General features: G+C 39.7%; 1 protein-coding gene across 2 annotated transcripts in view; it reads left to right on the forward strand.

Moving 5' to 3' along the window:
• The window catches only part of THADA (THADA, armadillo repeat containing), a 438,429-nt gene that overhangs the window by 293,439 nt on the left and 121,906 nt on the right, over window positions 1-23,084 (forward strand). For both annotated transcript variants that reach the window (XM_027865188.1, XM_027865189.1), the window contains exon 30: window positions 6,877-6,992. In XM_027865188.1, coding sequence (XP_027720989.1) covers window positions 6,877-6,992 — 116 coding nt within the window. The remainder of the gene's footprint in view (window positions 1-6,876; window positions 6,993-23,084) is intronic.

The following is a 23,084-nucleotide window of genomic DNA, read 5'->3' on the forward strand; positions in this document are numbered from 1 at the left end:
TGTCCATGTGATATAACAGAAAATGGCTAGATTTTGGAGTCAGAGGACCTAGGTCAGCTTTGTAGCTCTTAGCTTGGGTTAAACCATTTTACCAGTCTAGGTCTTGGTTTCTTCATCTGTAAAATAATGGGGCTGGATTTGATCCAGAAGGCTCAAAATCTATGACTCTTTGATTTTTTTTGTGTGTGCATGTTGTGTGATCTCAACTAATCTAAAAGCTCCTTGAGGAGAAAGACTCTTTTTTTTTTTTTTTTGCCCTTTTTTGCCCCACTGCATACTCTGATGGCCTAACACAGTTTGTTGTTGATTCATTAAAGTCTTGTTCGACTCTTTGTGACCCCACTTGAGGTTTTCTTGGCAGAGATGCTGGCAAATGGTTTGCCATTTTCATCTCCAGCCCATTTTACAGATGAGAAAACTGAGGCAAACAGGGTTAAGTGATTTGCCCAGAGTTACACAACTAATAAGTGTCTGAAGCTGGATTTGAAGTCATGAAGATGAATCTTCCTAATTCCAAGCCCAGTGCTCTATCCACTGTGCCACCCAACTGCCCCATCTAACACAGTGCCTTACACTTATTAGGTGCCTAATAGTAGATGTTTATTGATTGATAAATGCTTAAGCAAGCACGTATTTCTTTTTTGTTTGTTTGGTTTTGTCTTTGTTTTTGGCTATGCAATGGGGTTAAGTGACTTGCCCAGGGTCACACAGCTAGTAAGTGTTATGTGTCTGAGACCAGATTTGAACTCAGGTCCTCCTGAATCCAGGGCTGGTGCTCTATCCACTCCACCACCTAGCTGCCCCATAAGCACATATTTCTATGTCACACACTGCATGGAGAGAGTTATGTAAGCATGGACCTTGCCTTCCTGGAGTCTATATGAAATATAAAGAGGAGGATCATGACATCCGGAAGGTGATATCATAACTTGCAAGTGAATTGGATTCAAGTGAGGGAGTGTTGTGCAAAGTCACCAGCCTTACTCTCCCCTTCAGAACCATCTGGGCCCAGTGGCCAGATATGGATCAGGACAACTGGAGATGGTCCCAGATGCAGTGGGAGACCTTGGCCTTTTTAAGCTAAGGTCTTTAACAGGTCTCATTATGGAAATGAAAAGAATGACACACCAAAAAGTGAAAAGTACATGTAACAACATTATAAAGATCAAGTGGGACTCAAATGAAGAGACAGGAGAAGAAGCCCCAACCAAGGACAAACATGAAATGTAAACAATTAATCATTCCAAAAATAGTTACTGACAAACAGATATGAAGGCCGATAAACAATAGTAACCTCAATGATAGATTCCTCATGCTCCAGAAACAGTGAGCTGATTTTTCTTAGAGTAATTAAAACTCACATCATGAGTGATGTTTGGGAATGTTCTTATATGTTATTGTTTTCATTTTGAATACAAAAGTACTCACCAGCAACTTACAAGTCAATGATTATGCTTTTTAAAATGTTTTTACACTTTTAAAATGAGGGATTGCCTACTTTTCTCTCCTTTCTTCATCTGTTTCCCTCTAATCTTCTGTATCTTTCTCTTCTCCTCCTCCCTCTTCCTTCTTTCTTTCCCGTTTTCATCACTTATAATTTGACTTTTGTCTTTGTATCCCCAGCATCTAACATGGCACCTAGTAGGCATTTAATAAATGCTTACTGTTGATTACTTGGTCACTCTTTTTTCTGCCCCTCTATTTCTTTCTTCACCTCCCTCCTCCCTCTAGGTGCCATTGTGTCTATCTCCTTTTCTTCCCACCTCCTGATTTTTTTTTTCATTTCCCTGAGTTTTTCCTAAATGTACTAATGTTTTCCTTTGGTCAAATGTAAATGGATCATTCCACTAACCTCACAAGTGACCCAGGATTACAATTACTGTAGGAGTTTGTGTCCAAGGTGACAGAATTGATGGACCGGTAGACTGACTTTCATAAGCCACTAGGGATCAACCAAGCATTACAAAAACAAGCTTGTTTTTGCCAACTTAGGTGAGCAAATATAGGACTGAGTTTAAACATCCATCAGTTGGGTAATGTTTCTTCTAAACATGTGGCATTTGGAGATTTTACAGCTTTCTTCACCAGGAGATTCCTAAGTCATGTAAGTTGCTGGTGTCTGCCGATTAATAACCATCTTGTGATAACATGAAGGGCCCTTGATGGCTGGTTTTCTGCAGCTGCTTAGAGGTCCACTGAAGCCTGATTACTTTGCCAGCTCCCTCAGAATAGTGAGGATTTGGGCAAAGGAAGGCTTCTCACTCTAGCAACCACCAAACATAGTAACGGACATCTCAGCCAGACACATTTCTCCAGACTGGAAGATGAGTGGTTTGGGTCATTGCTGGAATTATGACGAGGTGGGGACGCTTGATGTTGTCTCTGAAATAACAGGTCCATTAGTAGAGAAATCATTTTCATTCTCCATGTTGGAGCTGGGGGTTAGTTCTCCCACACTATTACTTCTGTTTGGGAAACAAAAATTAGCTGTAACTTATATAAATGAATCATGGTTTATCTTACTTCTGTAAACAATGAGCTAGCTACTCAGATGTTTATCAGTGATCCCAAATAGACTCTGCCCTCTAGAAGAGCCATTTCCATTTGACCAACTCTCCATTCCTTCAGAGCTGATTACTACCAAGGGCTCATGAAGCTCCTGGCTTCTTATCTTTCCCTTTCCTGCTCCCACCTTTTGGCCCTAACTATTTTATTGTTGTTGTTTTAAAATTTCATCTCAGTGACCCCTTTTTATCGATTTTTAACATAAATTTTCCTGATGCCTTTTTTCGAGTTGCATTCATTTATGGATTCAGCTCCACACTCCCACTGCTGTGTTCATTAACTCCTCACTGAAAAAGGGAAGCTAAAGTAGTAACTGGTGTTTGGCAAGTAAGATTATCAGCAATCCTTGTTATATAGAACAATGAGACTGACAGTGGATTCTTTTCCCCTGGAAGATGTCTTGTTTATCTGTGATCCCTACACACTCCTCCTCTGCCAGCCCACTCCCATGCATTTCAGCATGGGTGATGAATCATGGTTTTCATAAAGAAGGGAATGATGTATGAAATTCTAAAACATTAAAACTGTGAGATATCTGAGGCATATACAGAATTGATATACATATGTAAGACCAAGAACTATGCCCCAACAGACGATTGATGAATTCAGTTCAGTTCTATTCTATAAACACTTATTGAACATGCACTTTGCTAAGCTTTGAAAAAGACAACTTAGAATTCTACCTCAGCCCCTGCAAACTGGAGTGACAAAATCCTTAAACAGTCAATGTTTGAGGGAAGATAGGAACACAGATATACTGGCAATTGAACTGTGAGTCGGTTCAGCCGTTCTGGATTTTTGTTTGGAATCCTGGGAGGAAAAAACCTGACTAAACTCACCATAACGATTGACTCAGCAGTCCCATTTCTGTGCACATACCTTAAAGAGGCCAAAGACAGAAACAAAGGCCCAATATATACAGCAGAACTACCATGGCAGCACTTTTGGAGGTCTAAAAAAAAACTAGAAGCAGAAGCCTATCAATTGAAGAATGGCTAAATAAATGGTTCTGTACAAATACAAGAGAATGCTTACATGGCAAAAAATTATGACCATGAGGGATTCTGTGGAATGTAGAAAGATCTATATAAAGTGATACAGGCAGTCTAAAAAGTTAGGTCACTCAAAGGAAGCCGAATTGTAAGGAAGTGAAAAGCCAATAAGGGTCCTAGAGAATAGGTCACAGAGACTCCTCCCTCCTCTCGGCAGAGAGGTGGGGGACTCCTGGGCTGGCGGATTGTGTATGTTGTCAGATTCAGTCACTGTATAGGCTGTTTTTTGCTTATTTCTTTTTCAGTTTAGAAGAAGGGTGCAGTTTTGAAGGGGAGGGAGGAGGTAGTATTTCCAGAAATGATTAAAGGCATGAATAAAGCTTATTCTAAGAAAACTGTTAAGGGACGTTAGAAATCGCCACCCTCTTACAATACAGATGAAGAAACTGAGGCCCAGAGAGATTGGGGAACTTAACCCATGTCTCTCCCCACTGTTGTTTTCAGACCTAAAACTAGCATTCAGGTTTCCCCAATTCCCACCCGGTGTTCTTTCTACTGTTGATTGGCCTAATATGTGTTATTTACCATATGCCTCATACCATATGAGTAATATGCTCAGCGCTAAGGATAAAGAGGCAAAAATGCATTGGTCACACTCAGTGAGTCAGTCAGTCAATAAACATTTATTAAGAACCTTCTCAGTTCAAGGCCCTTTGATAGTCCCTGCTCTCAAAGAGTTTACATCACGAAGTAAGGAAATGTGGAAAGGAGTAAAGGCATATGTACCAGATACAACATGTGCACAAGTAGGTAAATAAATAAAGGACTATTTGAGACAGAAGGAAATACTAGCAGCTGTGGCATCTAAACTGAGCCTCTGAGGAAGATAAGGAATCTTAATAAATGCTTATTGAATGACTGACTGACTAACATGCTGGTGGGGTAAATTCCTTGCCTATAGGATGGATAAGGATGGGACCTGTGGTTTCTTTGATATGAGGAACTCCCAGGTGAGGAAATGCCCTCTACTGATGCAGGTCTTACAGTCTTAGAGAGACACCCAGGAAACTTAAAGTGTAAGCTTGCCCAGGGTTACACAGCCTATAGGTGATGCTTGGACCAGGTCCTCTCTGACTGGCTCTATGTCCACCATGCCATGCTGCCCCAGTTGCTTAGGACATGGCTGATATGAAGTCATGGGGGTTGGGAGATGTAATACTGAGTTTGGGGGATAACTATTATGCCAGGTTTACTGGAACATGGATGGTTGGAGCCAAATTGCAGAATATTCTAAGGACCAGGTTGAGAAATTTGTATTTTATCCTTGAGTCAGTAGGAAACCACTAAAATTTTTGAACAAGGAAGTGACGTGGCTAGACCAGTACCTTAGGAGAATTATTTTGGCCTTGGTGTGGAAGGTGATTTGTAGAGAAGAGAAACTAGAATTAGGGAGACCAATTAGGAGATTGTTAGGTGAGAGGAGATAAAGGCTTGACCCAGGTTTCTAGCCATATGAATGGAAGAGAGAAGGGGATGAATGCAAGTGAGGTTCTGTTATTGAAGAAGAATCAGCAAAACTTAGCAACTGATGAAAGTTGGGGAATGAAAGAGAGGAGAGAGTCAATGTTGGCTACAAGTCTTTAAACCAAGATAACTAGGAGAATGGTAGGTAGTGTCCTGAACAGAAATGAGGAAATTAGGAGAAGGGGAAAGATCCATTTGGGACATCCTGAGTTTGTAGTGCCCACGGGACATGTAGATACAAATCTCCAGCAGGCACATGGCCAGGTAAGATGAGTTAAGGAGAGAAATTAGGACTGGGGAGAAAGTAGAAAGTGAGAAGACAAGGCCCAAGCCAGACCCTGGAGGGGGCCTTCATACTTCAGGGGATTGAGAAGAAAATGGCAGGTGGCAGGCTGACTATAGGAAGACCAGAAGAAAGTGGCACCCCAGAAATGGAAGTAGAAAAGGGATACAAGAGAGTGTGGTTCAGTGAGTTAAAGAGGTTGCTACCTGAGGAAATGCCCCTGGATTTAACAGCGAAGTGAATGATGACACTTTCTGAGTTCTCAAACTTCTGTCAAATGGTGGGAAGGAAAGCCTAATTGAAACAAGTTGAAAAGTGAGTGAATGGGTGGTGAAGAAGTGGGAGCTTCAGGAGAACATTGCTCTTTCTAGGATCTTAGCAGTGAAAGAGAGCAGAGAGAGAGGACCTGAGTAGACGGCAGAATCAAGGGAAAGTTAGGTTTAAGCATGGGCAAGGCTTAGGCATCCTTGTAGGTGGCACCAAAGGAACCAATGGGAAGGAAGAGATTCAAGATGAGTGAGAGTGAGGGTAAGAATACTCGCCAGGCGCAAGCTCCCAGGAGACAAGATGAGGTGATGAAGAGATGGGGCGCTTCTTTGAAGCTGGAGCAAAAGAGGAGAGCACCACCACACACACAAGTAGACCCATATAGCCTGTCTACTGGTTATATGTGTACTTCTTATTCTTACAGCACAGGGAATTTTTCATCTTAATTTTGGCATTGTGTATATACAGAATCCTGTTCACAGATATGTTTGTTATATTTTTTGATGCTTGTGACAGAGGAAGAAATAAGAAAGTAGCAAAAATCAGATGAGGTCTACTCCTAATGTATCCAGGTTGACCTGCCCCCGTGTCTTTCCCTATAATCCTGTAGCAAATGTGGCCTCTGGTTCATTATCCTTGTCTCTGTCTTGTAGATGAAAGTTAGGGAGAGCAAAGTTAAATGATTTGTGAAGGTCGTGGTCTAAGATCAGGAGAAATAGAGTTTTTATACTCATTGGCTCAAAACTGAGCAAAGCTGTTCTTCTAACCAAGTCTGGTCTGAAGAACCTAGACCTGCCAGCCTGTTTAGACTAACGGGATGATTTATTTTCCTGAAGTATTGAGACTTTGGCTTTTAAAAGGCACATTTTGCTTTTATAAGAGACTGTTGATATCAAGAAAGATGTTTAAATTTTTTATTGAAATCAGTTTGTAGGTTGCTTCCACCTAATAGAATGTGATATCAAAGGATCATCATAGTGATGAAGTAATTGCCTTTTTTGGAATCAGGAAAGGCGCCCAGGGGACAGAAACCAATTAAGGATGAAAGTTTCTTATGGCTACTGCATTCTCCAAAACCAACAAGCTTCTTCTCTGCAAGGAGACTAAAGGAGCATTCTGCAGGTGGCTCTTTTCTTTGAGAGGAGCTATTTTGAGGAAAGGTGAAAGTGAGGAACTGAGCATTTAGAAAAACATATTTTCACAGCAGGCTTTCATGTTTTTTCTTTCTCTATTTCTTTGGTTTAGGTTTTTCATTTGTTACAGTCCTACTCAGACTCCAAACACAGAGCGAATTCAGACTTTCAGCAGGAGTTGACTGACATCACTGTTTGTATCAAAGCCAAACTCTGGCTGGCCAAAAGGTATGTGTAAACCCCTGCCTGCCCAAGGAGTTATCAGAGTTAGATATACATTAGAGGATTCCAATGTTACAGTTGGGAGGAATTTCAAAACCATTGGTGGAAGTTTTACAAATACAGGTTGAGTGTTTATCCTCTTATTAAATGAGATGATATTTGTAAAGCACTTAGCATGGTGCCTGGCATGTAGTAGGTGCTTAATAAATGCTTGCTCATTCACCACATCTCCTCCATTTAAAACTTGGGGTTGTGATAATAAAAACCATTACCTTGAACTTTGGGTGATGAGAGAGGAGCGTAGTACAGTTTTCTATCGATCACTCAGTCAGCCAGCATCTATTACAATGGCACCTATGTGCCTAGCCCTTTATTAGGTAGTATAAGTCAATTAATCAACAAGGATTTATTAAGCCCCTACTGTTTGACTGGTGCTGCCTTAGGAACTGAAAACACAGAGACAGAAGTGAAACAGTCCCAGCGCTCAAGAAGTTTATACTTCGTGGGATAGGAGAATGGAAGACGTTGTGTGCATATATGGATATATGCAAGATAAATATGAAATACTTGGTGGGAGGAAGAAATGTACTAGGAGGAAATGGGGGATCAGGAAGGCATAAAAAGAAGAGAAGACCTTTCTTGTCCTCAGTATTTTCCTCATGTGTAAAAGTAGGGAATTGGACTAGAAGATCTCTTTATGCTCTAAGATGCTCTGATCCTCTGTGGTTCCTTATCTTGGGGGACTTATCATCTAGATAGGGAGATAAGTATGATATATGAAACTACCATAGAACAATGCAAACCTGTAAATGCTAATCCTTATGTAATGTAAGGCTGGAAGAGGAAAGCGGAGAGGTAACCAAAGGCTGAAACTGTCAGGGGAGTCTTGGAGAAGAAAATGTGTCATGGGTTGACTTTGAAATACTGGTTAGTTTTGGCTAGGTGGAGAAAAAGGAGGGCATCCCATAGAAGGAGGAATAAATAAATCCTGCTTTGAACCTCTCCTCTTCTCTCTTTTCCTTTTCTCTTCTTTCCTCCCCTTTCCTCTCCTTCTTCCCTTGTTGATTGACTCTAGAACCTAGAACATTTCCTGTGTAAAAAGAGAAGCAAAAATAAGTAAAAGCAAAATAATAAGCAAAAATAAGATTATTTTTGATGCAGTAGGATCTCACTACAAGAATTGTGTTGCAAAATACAGATTCCAAATATCATCCCTGGAAAATCATCTAGTCTCTAACATTTTGTTTTATGAGATGGAGAAACTGAGGAACAGAGAGAGGAAGTGGCTTACCCAGATTGCAACCAGGGTCTACATAAATGCATACATAATATACATACATACATACATACATACATATTGCCTGCTGATCACGGCCAGGCTCACAGATCCATTACAAGAATAGCCAAAGAATCTTGTTAGGCAAATTGTGCTTTTCCATATTTTGACAGCACCAGGGCAGGAAGAGGGAGAGCTTACAATTGAATTGAACCGTGAGATGGATCCAGAAAAGGACTAAGGGAGGGTCATGAAGGGTTCAGAGTAAAACACTGGTAGAAAGGTTGGAAAAATGGTCCCAGGCTATCAGACTTCTTCTGGTGGCGTTTCTAGGTCCCTTCTCCTGGTTCCCTTAACCTTCCCTGAATCCGACTGCTTCCAAAACAAAGTTTAAGTTTGAATTATCAGATATTATCACAGAAATAAGAATCAGGAACATTAGTCTTACGGACAAGTTCAACCAGAACAACTTAGTAAAATTCCATGCCCTGGACTGCTGTTAAATGATCGCGCTCCCCACCCCTGTGTGATTGTTTGACACAGTTGCTGATCACCTAAATCTGATTAACCGAAGTCAGGCTGTTTGCGCAGGGTCACACAGCAAGTCTTCATTAAATGCAGATTTCAAGAAAACAAATCAGAATTTCTTAGATCATGAAACCATATGCCTTTGCTTTTATTCCTCAAATATCCATGTATCTATGATAAAAATGTATTTTTCACAAGTTATTAAACAGCAATTAGAACATGGTCAGATATTAGAGCTTAGCATCTCCATAATGTCATGAAGGGAGGGGGATGCCCCCATGCAGCTATTATGGTCCCATAGAGTTTTTGAATCTCCCTTTCTCCTTCCTTAAGATGGCATATGACACCAGAATTTCCAAAGGAAGGTGCTGATGACACTGCTGAGGCTTCTGTGGAAGCCCAAATGCCAGCTTTGTTATTGGTAAAACAGCATTACAGCAAAGTCCTTGTGCAGGTCCTGATAGTCACCTGAGGCCAAGATCAGGTGGGTACAGTTCAGATAGGTTCTAAGCTGCTCAAACCACAGATTCCTCATCATTTATTCCTCCGATTCTGGTGTAAGTTCTGGGTGAGCCTCAGAGCAACCTGATCATGAGCAACCCATGAAGACACTTGGGAATCCCTGCAGGCACCCATATCCATGCCCACGCCAAGTACCCAGTACCCAAATCTAAGTTACCTCTTCTCTCTGGCTGGTGAATTAATTCTAATTCCTTTATCTTTCTTAGAACCCCTTTTCTGATTTAACAACTCTTCTCTCTCTCTCTCTCTCTCTCTCTCTCTCTCTCTCTCTCTCTCTCTTTCTCTCTCTCTCTCTTTCTCTTTCTGTGCTGTCTCTTTCTCTCTCCTCTTTTTTCCTCTCTCTCTTCTTTTTTCCTCTCTCTCTCTCTTTCTCTCTCTTTCTGTATCTCTGTCTGTCTCTGTCTCTCTCCTCTCTCTCTTCTCTCTCTTTTTCCTCTCTCTTTCCTCCTCTCTCTTTCTCTCTGTCTTCTCTCTCTGTCTCTCTGTCTCCTCTCTCTTTCTCTCTCTATTCTCTCTTTTTTCTTCTCTCTCTTTCTCTGTCTCTCCTCTCTCTCTTCTTTCTTTCTTCCTCTCTCTCTCTCCTCTCTCTCTTTTTTCCCCTTTTTCTCTCTCTTTCTCTGCCTCTGTCTCTATCTCTCCTCTCTTTCTTCCTCTCTTTCTCTCTTCTCTCTCTGTCAGTCTCACTGTCTATCTGTTTCTTCTCTCTCTTTTCTCTCTTTCTCTATCTCTGTCTCTCCTCTCTCTTTTTCCTTTCCTTCTTCCTGTCTTCCTCTCTCTCTCTCCTCTCTCTCTCCTCTCTTTTTCTCCTTTCTCCTTCTCTCTCTTCCTCTACCTCTTCTCTCTGTCTCTCTCTCTCTCTCTCCCTCAAATTCAACAAGTATTTGTTATTTTTTTACAATACCTGGCACACAGTAGGCACTTAATATATGTTTTTGGAATTGAAACAGAGGCATGAGGCAATCTAGATTCGCTTGGTCCTCGCTCCACATCACAAGGAACAAAATTTGCCAACAGTAGTGTCCCTGTTACCCCGAGGCATATTTCCCAGTTTGTAGATTGTCTTCAGATTTCTCCATCTCAGGTTTCACCCTATTCCTACCACTATTAATTAGATGTGCTCATGGAATGTAAACTCATTTTCATATCAACGTAGGTGAGATATAATGAGCTTCACATACTTCAGTATATTCCAAAGCCAAATACCTGGCTTTTCGGTACTCATACTCTTCCATTAACTTGAATAACCTTACAGTGTCTATATAAGAAATTCCTGGATGGGGTTTAAGTGATAAAACCAAAGCCTGCTGACTGTTACTTCTCACACTCAAAGATGAGGTTGCTAATAGTGTGACTCCCTTCTCTGCCATTCCCCCTCACCAAAGTGATGCTGGGAAGCCTGCCCTGTGGTCTCCTTGTCCACATGAAAATCTTACCCTCCACCAAAGCCACAATCTGTGTTGACAAGCCCTCACCAGCATGCATTTCCTGTCACAGACTCTAAAATTTGGTATAAATGAAATTCAACTGCAGAAGAGATTTTTTTTTAATGAATAGGGGCCTTATAATTTATACTTGAAGGGCAGTGTGAGTGGGATAAATATGCCCATTTTAAACTGCTCAAGGTTTTTCTGTATGTTTTGAGTATACATTTTGGAACATCATTAATGCAAAAATGTTAGTTTAAATTTTAACACAGCACGTTTTTCTTCCATAATTTATTTGATCATTAGCACCTAGTCTGGGTTAGTTCATTTAGTCCAGTCAGTTTATGTAAAGGAAGACTAAAAGAAAAGGGTGGGAGGAAAGGGAAGGAGAAGTCTCTTTCATTTTTGAAGAAGGTTTTAAAAAAAAAATCCAAAAGTCATTGGCATACAAGTCCGTTTCTGAAATGTTGAACCTAAATATAAGGACACGAAAAATTAAGACTTTTGTCTTTTGTTTGTGTTTTGACTTTGCAAGATTAATAGGTATTTATACATGGTGATTAAGCAATAGTCATAGAGTTATAGGGGAATTTTTGATGATGAATGACCAGCTGGCAAAATGTACTGAGTAAATGGTTGTGCTGTTGAGCTTCCAGGCTACTTTCCATTCCAAGATGTCCAAGCGCCTTATGAAAATCAGCTCATTAATCCTTCAGCCCCTTCTTCCCTGTCTCTCCCCAGTTCACCCTTTCCCCTCTGTGTGGAGGAAGCAGCAGCAGGCATTTTACTACTAGGGGAAAATGGGAGAGGAGGGGCCTGAGCCAAAAGGAGCATGGGAGTCTGCGCTTCAGACAGCAAAAAGGACCCTACTCTGGGCTCCAGGCTTCAGGTGCAGCCATCATTCCCCTTTGCACCGTCGGCTCAGGTTGTCCCAGTCTTGGCAGAGTCCCTGGCCAGGAGGCAGGATGCTTTTAGTGCTGTCAAACTGGGCCAAAAGGCAACAGGGCCCATTTCCTATGTTTGACTCTTGGAATTGCTTTTATAGTGGGCTTCACTATTTCAGAAATTATTTTGACTCTCCCGGTTCTCCTAAAGTTTGTTTGCTTCTTGGGTTGCAATAAAAAAAAAAGTCTGCTTGTTTTGCAGTTTCTTAAAAAAAACCAAACCTTACCAGAGTAAATGGACTCCTAAATGTCTACCTAGACTGTATGTTGATATTCTAATAATTTATGAAAAAAAGAAAGACATGTTTGGGAAGCATTTAAGCCAGTCTTTTGGGAGGGAGGGGGAATTCACAATAACAGTACCTCAAAGATCATTTAGATCCATGGACCCCACTGCCCACCAGGAGTCACCTAGCCGTTTCGGGAAGACCTTCAGTAGTGAGCTGTCCTTACTTCCTGAGGTGGTCCTTTCTAATTTTGAATTATTTAGAAGTTTTTCCTTATATCAGGTATAAATTTATACCTTTGCCAGTTCCTTCCCTTGCTGCAGTCACATTTCTGCCCTCAGGGGCCAAGGAAGACAAGCCTAGTAAACCATCTTCCACATGATAATGGTTCAGATACTTGAAGACCTGTAGCAATCAATCAGACAATCAACTAGCATTTATTAAGCATTTACTGCTTTGTGACAGTCTGCAGCAAAGAACAGTCCCTGCCCTCAAGGAGCTTGCAGTCTAATGGGAGGGACAACCTGCAAACAGCTATGCATGTATGATATATACCAGATAATGTCAAACATGACATGTACCCAATAAATTGAGGAAAATCTCAGAAGGAGGCCACTAGCATTAAGGGAGAGGCAGAGAAAGGCTTCCTGCAGAAGATGGCATGTTAGCTGAGACCTGAAGGAAGCCAGGGAAGCTGGGAGGTGGAAAGGAAGAGGGAGAGTATTTCAGACATGTGGGACAGCCAGGGAAAACACTTGGAGGCAGGAGATGGAGTGTTGTATATGAGGAACAGCAGAGGAGGCCAGTGTCACTGATTTCAGAGTACATGGGGAGGAGTGAGGTGTAAGAAGACTACAGAGGGGGCAAAGAGACAGATTATGAAGGATTTAAAAACCAAGCAGCATTTTCTGTTTGATCCTGGAGGTGATAGGGAGTGGCTGGAATGTCGTGGGGGGGGGAGCAGTGAGGGGTGGGGAGTGACAGGGAAGATCAGTCTGATAGCCAAGTGGAGGATGGGCTAGAATAAGATTTTAAGAAGTAGAGGTGATCAAGGGATGCATTCCAGCTATTGGGGTAGGGGGCAGATGGAGAGTGGGAAAGAGACAGCCTGTGCAAAGGCAGTCATATGGAGTGTCACATGTGAGGAGACAGGTTTGACTGGGCAATAGAGTGGAAAGTAAGGCACAAAAAGACTGGAAAGGTAGGTTAGGAGCAGGATAAATGCCAAATTAAAGAGTTTCTATTTGCTCCTAGAGGTTATAGGAAGCTACTGGAGTTTATTGAGTGGGAGAGTTACATGTGACCTTTTATATTTAGGTTGAATACACATTTGGAGTTTATTAGGTTATAAGATATGATACTGGTCTAAATAGAATTTTTGCCAAACTGTTTTCTGGTTTTCCCAACATTCTAGATAAATCAAAAGTCCTTGTTCTAGTAATTTGTATCATTATATTTATCTAATATGAGGCTGTGTTCAGTTATTTCTGGATATTGTTTATCTATTGTGTTTCATTGATTAACTTTTTTATTTCCTAACAACTATCAACTAGTTTTGATGATTACTGATTTATAATATAGTTCAAGCTTTTACAAATAACTGTACACTCCTTTTCATTTCTAATTTTTTTCATTATTTCCCTTAAGATCATTGGCCTTTTGCTCTTCTAAAATCTAGATGAATTTTGTTATTGTTTTGCTTAGTTCTGTAAAGTAACCCCTGGGTAATTGGATTGGTTTGGCATAAACCTGTATGTTAATTTAAGTAGCATTGTCATTTTTTATGTTTTGGCACAATCTAACTAGGAACAATGACTCTCTCTCCAGTTATGCAATCTTCCTTCATTTCTGAATGAGTGCTTTAGACTTGTATTCAGTTAAGTCTTGAGTATGTACCTGGGACTAATGGTACATATGGACAGTGAGTTGGACCCAGAGTTAAGCAGGATGTAAAGAGGCTGAATTGCCTTCAGGAAATTGCAAAGACCTTTTAATGACCTCAAGGTTCCCATGAAAGCAGATCCTATTTTTAATGTTAGCATTCTACCAGTGTATATATGCTTTAAAAAAACAACACAAAAACAAACTTGTGGATGTATTTGTATCTGTAAAAATTACATATATTTTTTTAAAAATTACTTATGTTTTTGCAGAAATTTATTTCTTTGAAATGTATAGTAATATAATGAATTAAATGAAAGACATAAACTACAAAAATCTCTGAAGAAGTAAAAATTAATATCTTACAGAGGGTAATGGAGAGATGCATTGTGTATGTGATCAGGCTGTAATATATAATGATTAAGGAACTCCAAAGAAAAATAGAAGTAATAGATGTTATCTAAGAATTGTATGGTGAGAAGATAACATCAGCTGGTCATGTAGCAGGGGTTGGAGATAATAAGTGGACATCCAGAACATATCACTAGTACTATAGTGATGTCAAGAAAAAGCAAAAACACCTAGTATATTGAGTGGACCTTCTGTGGCAAATTTATGGGAGTACATGAGCAAGATGGGCAGGCATGGATGTGCTTTTCATAATTGGAAGGAATTTCCAAATCAATGAGATCACAGGTCCATTTGAATATCTTAAAATTGGTGTAATCATGTTATTTTTAAATTATTATCTTTTATTTACAATTTTTCTCTATTCTTGGTATACATTTAACCTGATCATAGTGAATATTTTTGCATATATTGCTGCACTATCTTTGCTGATATTATATTCAGTGTTTTTACATCAACATTCTTTTTTTACTTTCTCTCTCCCTGGTTTGGGTATCAGTACCATATCTGCCTTGTAGAAAGAATTTGGTAAGGTGCCTTCAAGGTCTGTTTTTAAAAGCAATTTATCTAATAGAAGTGTTAAGTATTTTAAATGCTTAATAGAATTCACTGGTAAATTCATCTGGGCCCAGGACTTTCTACTTGGAAGTTTATTTATGAGTTGTTTGTTGTTACTGTTGTTCAGTTATTTCAATTGTGTCTGAGTCTTTGTGACCCTATTTGGGGTTTTCTTGGCAAAGATACTGGAGTAGTTTGCCTTTTCCTTCTCCAGCTCATTTTACAGATGAGAAAACCAAGGCAAACAGGTTTAAGTGACTTGCCCAGGGTCACACAGTAAGTGTCTGAGGTCAGATTTGAAGTTAGGTCTTCCTCTAGATCCAGGCTTTCTATCCACTGCACCACCTAGCTGCCTGCCCTACGTATAACTTGTTTAGTTTCTTTTTTTGAGATCAAGTTGTTTAGAATCTCTTTCATGTTTGATTAATATAGGTATTTTTCAGTTTTGTAAGTTATCCAACCATTTCGCTCAAGTTTTAGGTTTTTTGACATATAACTGGGCCTGACAGTTTCCTTTATCTCTTTCATATGCTGTGAACCCTCCCTTCACTTCCACCCTTTCATTTTAGATTTTAGTATTCTAGGTCCCTCTTTTTCTGTCTCTCTCAGAAACAGGAACACATAGGAAATTAGCTAATGTTCATCTATCTTATTGGTCTTTTTAAAAAACCAACTCTTTAGTGTTATGGAGCATCATAATAGCTTTTTTATTTTTAATTTTATGTAGGGTTAGTGCAAAGCTTGGAAAAGCTTTGGTGGCCAATTTACATATGAAAGATCAGGGCTACCATTGGGTCATACATACAGAAGTGCTCTAGGTTGAATTTTGTTACTGACTTAGAGTCATTCACATGGCAGTTGCAAAGCATGTTTATACCAAAGATAGGGCTAGGAGTCAGACTGTAATCCTTTGGGATTTCTGTGGCAGAGTTCCCTAAAATGAGCTGAGGCCAAAGGATCTCCAGTTAGGAGATACAGGGCGCCACATAAACTTTCTAAGCTAGAGTGAGGTATTTGATACTGTCCTCTCAGTGACCAGAAAATACAGATAAAAAATAAATAAGACTAAGCCTGAGGGCAATAACTAGCTGGAATTGGCCCAAACCTATGTTCTAGAGAGCTTGTCACACAGGATAAGGGCTACCCTCTGAGAAGGTGAGTCCCTTCTAGCCAAGGCTGTTTAAAGAGGTAGACCAGCCCTCAAGATAAAAAAGCCAAGAAAAGGTATTTCCCCCTCAACACACCCAAGGCTAATTCCTGGATGTGTTAGGTTTCTGCCTTTAAAAAAAAAACAACAGCAACAAAATCTTAACTAAAATAATAATGACAAAACCTAATCATCTTTGTGGAGGCAATCTGTGTATTCTTTAGGTTGGCTGTTTTCTTACAGTATCTCTTGCATTATAGCGTTCAGGCTTTTTGACATGTCTTAATCCTTCTGGTGACCTGTAATCCCTAAGTTTTATCTAAGTACCCTTTTTCTTTCAATGTTATTACTTTTTGTTTTACTTTTTCCACATCACTCTTTGTATTTGTTTTCCTAATCAGTTGCTCTTTCTTTTACATGGTTAAGGTTTGCAAAGGTAGATTCCAGTTTTTTTATTCTACCTATTATTTCTGTGGTGAAGGCCATAAGTTCTGCTTTCTTGATTCTTAATTCTCTTAAGAGAAAATTAAAAATTCATCCTGTTGTGGTTCCATGCTATTTTGAGTTCACGGGTTTCTCTGCATTGTCAGGTACTGATTCATTTTTCTTTGTCTTGCACTATTTATTTATAGATATTTGTTATTATTTATTAATATACTATATAATATATTATAGTTAATATATTATTATTCATAAATATTTATTTATCCATATTCTGGACTCATTTAGAGATTCTGAAGGCCAAATTCTCTTCTATTATTACTTTCCCTAATGGTTTGTTGGCTTGTGCTCAGGGTTTTTAAGTGAACCTTCTTCCTCCTGAGATCTTTGATAATTTCATACTTTCCCCCTTATATTCCCCTATCTCTCCCTTTCTGACTCCTTCCCCTTTCATTATAGTTTTTCTAGGGTCTGGACCTCAAAGTTCTCTCACCTAGAAATTACCTCCTCCTACACTTTTCACAGACCTTAGTCTCTGCCCCAAATGACTTCTAGGGAGTCAAAACTGCTCTCAGCTGGATGTTAGTCCCCCATCCTTCAGGCCTGCTCAAGTCCCACACTCATGTTGGCACCCTGTCCTGGTTCCCTCTGTTCTTCAGTTCTCTGACTGAGCTCAGTGCAGGCATGCAGGACAGAATTGAGTCCATGGAATGACTTGTACAATAGTAGCTGGTGGTAGACTAGGTACTACGTAAGAGCATTGAGTTTAGTGATTAGCCTATTCTGTCATTAATCCATCAGGTCATTACCTCCTCATTAGGGTTTCTGGTGTCTTGGACTATGAGATAGCTGAAATTGCTTTATCTCATATGTGTAATTCCCATTTTGGAAAGATTTGAGATGGTAGGAGGATGTGACAAAATATCTAGTCTTCAAGTTACCTAGTCATCTCTCAGGAAGAGAAAACACCCCACGTGCAACCAGAAGCTAGAAGGGGAGAGAAACTCCACCATTTTATGCCCAGTGGTACCAGATAGTCCCTACATGTATACTTTTCCGTGTACATATCCTGGATACTTAATTTCCCTATGTGAGTCCCTCCTCATATATGCTATGACCACACATATTCTCTTGTCTGTATATTCCTCTCTATGCGTATTCTCTCTGTGTGTGTGTGTGTGTGTGTGTGTGTGTGTGTTGTCTTTCCAGTGATAGTAACTTTATTTTTTGGAGAATGTGCCACAGATTTATGGGAAAAATGTTTTGTTGCTATTTTTCTCATTATGGTATTGCACTGAATTTCATTGCTTTGAACTAACTCTATCCTCTCACAAATAAAGCCAAATATTTTGGTTAGGACTTGTAAACCATCATTTTGAGTGGATACAGATCCACAGAGTACCTTGAACTTGAGGTAGCTTGTCTGGGGAAATCACATGTGAGTTGGGTGTGCCCAGGAGCTACATGGTTTATTTCTTTGATGTTCAGAATTTTGTTTTTTGTGTGTTTATTTGGAATTTTTAAATGTATTGATTTTCTAGGGTTATTTTAATTGTATACTCAATTCATTGGTCTCTCCTCTTGTTGATGAGTTTAGAGATAATATATTTCCTCCTAAGAACTATTTGGCTTCATCTGATTAAAATTTATTTTGTTTTCTCATTCTTTCTTTCTTTGATAGCAAATATTTATTGTTCCTGTGATTTATTATTTGACTCACTTTTTCTTTGGAATGACATTATTTTAAAGTAACTTATTTATTTTAATTTATTATAAAATAACTATTTGGTTTAGTATAAAATACGTGGGTGTCTACCTACCAAGAATTATATAGAAAGGAAGGAAACAAGCATTTATTAAGCTCATACTGTGTGCCATGTACCATGCTAAATGCATTACAACTATCATCTCATTGTATTCCCACGACAACCATGGGAGGAAATTATTATTATCCCCATTACACAGTTGAGGGAAACTGAGGAAGGCAGAAAGTAAGTGACTTGCCCAGGATCATACAGCTAGTAAGCTATATAAATACAACTGCTGTTTATAGAAATTAAAGACACATCTAAATAATTAGAAAAATATTAATTGTTCATGAGTAGGGCGAATCTATATAATAAAAATAAATACTAAATTAACTTACTTATTCGATGCCATACCAAACTACCAAAGTATTACTTTATAAAACTAGAAAAAATAATAATGAAATTCATACGGAGAGAAAAATGATCAAGAATCTCAAGGAAGATAATGAAAAGAAGTAAGCATAAAGGGGGCTTAGCAATGCCAGATCTCAAACTGTACTACAAAGCAATAATTCTCAAAACAGTTTGGTACTGGTTAAAAAATAAAAAAGATAGATCAGTTGAACAAATTAGGTACATAACATACAGAAGCAAATGTATCTAATCCTCTAGCACTCTATAAACACAAAGGCCCCAGCTCCTGAGATAAGTAGCTGTGATAATGTCTCTGACTGATAAAAACAGATGGGGAAATTAGACAGGATTCTGGAAGAAATTAGATTTAAATCAGTACCTCATACCTTTTATCAAGATAAGCTCCAAATGGATACATGATCTATGTCTAAAAGATCACATCATAAACACACTGTCTATCAGATCTGTGATGAAGAGAAAAGTTCATGGCCCAACAAGGGATGGACAGGATCACAGAAGATAAGATGGATAGTTTTGCATAAAATGTAAAAGTTTTTGTACAAAGAAATCCGAAAAAGCTAAGATTAAAAGGGAACAATTAATTGGGAAATATCTTTGCAACAAATTTCTCTGATAAAGGTCTCATTTCCAAGATATGTAAGGAACAGATTCACATTTATAAGAATAAGAGTCATTCCCCAATTGATAAAATGGTCTAAAATATGAACAGGAGATTCTCAAAGGAAGAAATTGGGCTATCTATAGCCATATGAAAAAAATATAATTAAAGAAATACAAAGGAGAGCAATTCTCAATTTTGCCCATCAGGCCTTGTAACAGATCATTCTGCTTCCAATCAGTTAACAACTGAGAAAGTCGTGTTCTCACCGCACCTGTAAGGCTGAAACCAGGCTGGTGGGTTTCTAAGGGAAGGCCAGTGTCAACCATCCTTCTGGAGCATTTGTAGAATATTGACTCTCCAGCCACCAGCCAACTTTCCTTAGCACTCTGCTGTTGCTTTTCTCAGGTTATATGTTTATTTAGGGAAGATTGGTTGACTTCCTCGCCTTAGAGAAATGCCCCCCAAGGGGTGTTGCTTGAAGTAGTGGTATGTAGTCATACCAACGTGGACTGACCAGTTGGTGTTCTTGCAAGCTAACTGCAAGATATTTAAAATTGCATCTGTAGACAGTGGGCTGGAAAAAGGAATTCCATTTGTTCCATTGAATTCCCATGAAGCCTGATTGGAAAGTGCTTGGATTTTTCCTCTGTATCTGAGCATGATAACCCTGGTGCTTAATGGAGCTAGGCTGGGGGTGGGGGCGGGATATGCAGGGAGGTGGCGTGGAGGGGAGGGAGGGGTGCTGGTGGTGGTGGTTTCTACACCATGAATTTGCATATTTCCTGGCTACCTGGTGATTGCTGGAGCCCCACATGTCTCATAGTGCTTTCTTTTGGATTCCACTCATACTGGTTAGGCAGCAACTGTGATTGCCACGGTGTTTGCAGCTGGATGCCTCGTTGGCATCTGGCAAGTGTTAATCATCATGAATAATGACAATCTGATATTCAGAAGAGAAAAACAGACTACTCATAGGAATACAAAAATGGAATCCAAGGTTGCTAAGAAAGCAACTTTGGGAAATAGCACTTTTAAAAATCCCCGTCCTCCTGGCTAGTTGCCTTAAATTAATCCCTCAGCTGCCACGGGCGTTTACTGTTGGACCCCCATCTTTCCCTCATTTACTCATCCATTTTGTATGGGTTTTTCTGCCAGGGTCCTATGATATGGGTGTGTCAGAGAAAATAGGGAAAGGCTCAGAAGATGTCCTCAGGGACACAGCTATGAGTCCGAGGCACCATCATCTGGTCCTTATAGTGTTCTCTATGCCTCAGATGTTGAGGGGCTTGCAATTCAACTTTTTTTCTTCAGGGTGGGGTGGGGATAGGGCATATCAATCACAGGGGAACACAAAAAGGGAAATCCACCTAGGTAACTAACCTTACTAGAGCTGCTCTGCTTTGCCAAAGCACAGTCTCATCTCCTATCCTTCTTTCCATTAGTCTGACCACAGTATAAAGGCCATTTTAATAATAATAATAATAATAGCTAACATTTATATAGCACTTACTATGTGCCAGGCACATAGTGCTAATTATTATCTCATTTGATCCTCATAATAACCCTGAGTGAGAGGGGCTATTATTATCCCCATTTTATAGATGAAGAAACTGAGGCAAACAGGTTAAATGACTTGCCCAGAATTACACAGCTGTAAGTGTCTGAGGCCAGATTTGAGTTCGAGTCTTCCTGACTCCAGACCCAGCACTCTATCCAGTGTGCCATCTATCTATCCCTAAGAAACACCGGGCTAGAAGTCTGAGCTCTTCCTACTTTTATGTTGTCTATAGGAAACCTAAACTTGAGGCAGAGAGCGATACCCTCATTAGAACTATTGGCAGCAGCTGCCACAGCTTCCTATTTCTACAGCTCAGCTGCCTTGCCTCCCTGATTGTGGTCATGCGTTTTACCCTATTACCCCTGTTTAATCTTAATATTTATCCATTATCACCCCCTTATCCAAAGTCCTGGTCATCTCTCCACCCAAAGAATTCAGCCTTCCGTCCAACACTTCCTCTACCCCTTCATTGCCCAGACTGTTTGTTTGGTACATAGTGAACTTGACCTACAGGGCTCTACCAGTACAAATAAATGTGAAATATAGGGCTGGTCCTCCAGCTGAGGTAAGAGTGTGATACCTTTCAGCAGCCCCTGGCCCTCTCCCGGGAGGGCGTCTGTGGCCAGTTCCAACTTTTATGCTTTGGGGTTTTGTCTGACTTTTTCAGCTGAGCACAGCAGTTATTTTCCAGCCACAAGATTTATCAGCACTAGAGGTTAAAATTCTTGAGCAGAAATTCTGGGCTTTGAAGATGTTTCCCTTTTCTTACTCTCCCCCAAAACCCCTTCTCAGTTCTTCAGTCTTTTCTCTGAGTGCCCTCTGCATAGAAGGGAGAACCCTCACTGAGTCTACTTACGAAAAGGGAACTCCACCTTTTGCCTGTGGGCACAGGTGTCTCTCTTGTTTCTATGCCACCAAAATGAATCTAATCCAGTAGGATGTCAAAATAGTCAGCTGCTCATGTGACATTGTAAGGCCATCATTTGTGGTCCCTTCCAGAGCTAAGTATGAAACAAGGATGGTTAGTTACATAGTAAGTTTCCAGGCATTGCTGGGTTTGGGTGGTTTGCTTTTTTTTTTTTAATTTGTTTGTTGTTTATTTAAAATAGCTTTCCCAGTTGCCCTCTTCAAAACAAAACAAAGCAAAAAAAGAGAAAAAAAATTTTTTTCACAACATCTGGACTTCACTTGGAAGAGGTTTGATCAGGAAACTTTTTTTGGATTTTCCTGAAGCTTGCACAGTCTTTAATGACAAGGTGAAAGATGCTGGTGTATTTCAGACCCAAGCTAGCTGACATCTGTTCTTTTTTGGCATCTTGAGAATGTTTGAGGTCATGATATCTTCAGATTCAAACTTGTGTGTGTATTATATATAGATATATACATAGGTAATATTTATTATATGTGTAATACATAGTTTAAACACTCAGGCACAAGCCAAGCTACCACTTTTTCCTCCAAATGGATGAAATAAGATATAAAATATTTTATAACATAAACCATTCCTTTTAAAAACACAGCTTCAAGTGTTGAAGAAATAAGATGCTTGAGAAGCAATGAAGTCAGAAGATATATGAAGTATTTCTTGTTGGCATGCTGAGCTTGTGGAAAGTGGTATGGGTAAAAGCATTCAGAAATAATCAATATATTAAGCTGAGACTTTGAGAGAGTTGCCCAAGATCAAAGCTTCTTCATAGGGGAGAAAAAAGTAAAAATAGTTTTTAGCTCAAGTATGTGACAAAAATTCAAATGGCAACTGTGGAGGCTTTTTGCATTTTAAATATAGAAAACTGGGGATGGTGATTAGTTCAGTGGAAGCCTCAGAAACGTCTGCCTTGTTTCACTTGTAACTGGTGGCCTACTGGAGTATTGCTATTGGAAGCCAGCAGCTTCAGCAACTTTCTGTGTGACTTAAAATCATGAGGCAAAGGCCTTTTTTTAATACCCACAATTCAGTTCAATCCAGTTTGGCAAACATGTGCAGCCACTGTGCTGGGTGCTAGGGATACAAAAACAAAATCCAGTAATCCCTGCCCTCAAGGAGCTCACCTTCTACCAATGGAAGACAGCACATCCATTGATAAGCAAATACAAAGGATATGCAAATGTTATAACATCATAACGTCCGTTGATAAACTGCCTGTGTGGCATCAGACATGGGCTTAGGATGAAAGAAACAACCAAAAAAAAGGATGTTCATTTCTTCAGAACTGGAAAAGGAGTCAAGTTGAAGTACAAAGATATAGAACAAGATCTGCATCTCATCTGTAGAGGAAATCAGTCCTTAATCAAGTGTTTAATGGGCACCAACTCTGCCCCTAACTAGCTAGACACTCAGAAAAAGTACAAGATATGGTCCCTCCCTATGAGAAGCTTCCAGTGCAATTTGAGAGACAAGCT

This window comes from Vombatus ursinus, unplaced genomic scaffold, assembly GCF_900497805.2.
Source record: "Vombatus ursinus unplaced genomic scaffold, bare-nosed wombat genome assembly UNPS02014778.1, whole genome shotgun sequence".
NCBI classification, from domain to species: domain Eukaryota; kingdom Metazoa; phylum Chordata; class Mammalia; order Diprotodontia; family Vombatidae; genus Vombatus; species Vombatus ursinus.